The 1649-nt window shown below is 38.6% G+C and overlaps 1 protein-coding gene across 4 annotated transcripts in view; it reads left to right on the top strand.

Moving 5' to 3' along the window:
- Positions 1–896, top strand: part of LOC119593057 (glycoprotein-N-acetylgalactosamine 3-beta-galactosyltransferase 1-like) — a 33479-nt gene extending 32583 nt beyond the window's left edge. For all 4 annotated transcript variants that reach the window (XM_037941962.1, XM_037941963.1, XM_037941961.1 and 1 more), the window contains exons 9-10: positions 386–550; positions 653–896. In XM_037941962.1, the coding sequence (XP_037797890.1) occupies positions 386–550; positions 653–715 (228 nt within the window). In that variant the 3' untranslated portion in view covers positions 716–896. The remainder of the gene's footprint in view (positions 1–385; positions 551–652) is intronic.
- The last annotated feature ends 753 nt before the right edge of the window (positions 897–1649 follow it).

The raw sequence follows: 1649 nt of genomic DNA, 5'->3' as shown, positions 1-1649 counted from the left end.
TGCATTGTAACGCTTTTTTCATGAAATCATAAAATAACATTTCAAAGGAGCTATGCAATAGTTTTCAATCCTCTTCAGCACTAACAGTGAAACCAAAGTTGACTTTATACTTGCATAGCAATGTCTGTAAATGATTTGAGATTACAGGGAAGTTAAGGACATGTTCGCTCCAGTTATGAGCCTTTAATACATTGTATATCTAATTTTGGGGAATCAGTCGACTTAGAGAAGGAGTAATAAGTCGCTATTTGATATATTTAGAAGAATTTTTTTTGGATTCTTTTGCCATAAGACGTTTAACCACGAAGCATGCCGTCGACTAATTACCTTAAAACAGAAACCCAATAAATTAGTATTCATTAACTGATCCATCTGTTTCGGCCAGGGACTCGACTGCTGTTCTGACACCGCCATATCCTTCCACTATGTCAACACCGCCAGGATGTACGAGCTGGAATATATGCTGTACCATGTGAGGCCGTTTGGGATCCAGCACAAGGATCCCTTCCCGGCGCCCCTTCCCCCCGATACCGCCAGCATACCCCGTCCGGTGAGCTTCTCCTAGGATCTCCTGCTCTCGTCATTGGAACACTGAGACGCATTATTAGATGTGCTCAAGGAAATTTACTTCATCTTCTTTTTTCTTCACCAGATTCTGGAGCAGGCCGGTCGCCTCGAACCCGACGAGAAGGATAAGAGACCCGGCGTAGAGTAGCTGGGAGCACGAAATGGACAAGGCGAGGCAGCTGAAGAGGAAGTGGAGGGAAAAGCGGAAGGAGATGACTGTATAGACAAATACGGAAAATTAATGTAGGAGTGAGAGGTATATATGTACAGTTTGCATATCTGTAAAGTATTCTAATATTCATGTACACTGAATAAAAGATTTAAAGTACCTTCTGATCTCAGTATGTTCCTACATGTGCTGTCAGTGTTCTTCATATATTTTTAGTCATGACTCCATTTGATTTCACATATGACCTTATTAATCTGTACATACTAATGTAGAACTTATACTGTTCATTCCCAATTACAGGATATTTAAAGAATTTATAGATGTTCTCCACATAAGGAATAAGTGTTATTGTTGGGGGTTTCAGAAAGCAACAAAAAAGGCCCATAGTTATCCTATTTTGTATGCATAATTCGTATATTTTTTATGGTACGTAGGCATCTACTATCTACTAATTTGCGATCAAAAGTTTAAAGGTCCCTGCATTATATAAGACGACGGTGATAGTGTCATATAAACCATTTGTATGTCTTCAAAGTACTACATAATTTATGTTCACCAAAGAAAGGCATTAAACATCTGATATTACGATAAGTACGATTACATAATTGATAAATTATGACAACTTTATTTACGGATATGATGCCTTGCTGTCTTGCTCCATTTTCGTCCACTTCCCCGGCCTTCCATTAGTTGGATACTACAGATATACTAGAGATATTTGAAAAGTGCAAAAAGAAAGGCTATTGGGCTTGAACATGAGGCATGCGCAGTCTTGACAGTCAGGGTGAAGGGAAACTTTTATCTTGACCAGTGGGATAAAAAACACTGTGAACAAAAGTTAAAAAAAGAGAAAAGAAAAAGTTTAGAATAGCGAATGAAGGAAAGGGATGTGAGCTTTGTTTCTTGCTCTTTT

This window comes from Penaeus monodon, chromosome 31 (assembly GCF_015228065.2).
Source record: "Penaeus monodon isolate SGIC_2016 chromosome 31, NSTDA_Pmon_1, whole genome shotgun sequence".
In the NCBI taxonomy this organism is placed as follows: Eukaryota; Metazoa; Arthropoda; class Malacostraca; order Decapoda; family Penaeidae; genus Penaeus; species Penaeus monodon.
This window is presented reverse-complemented; position numbering and strand designations above follow the sequence as displayed.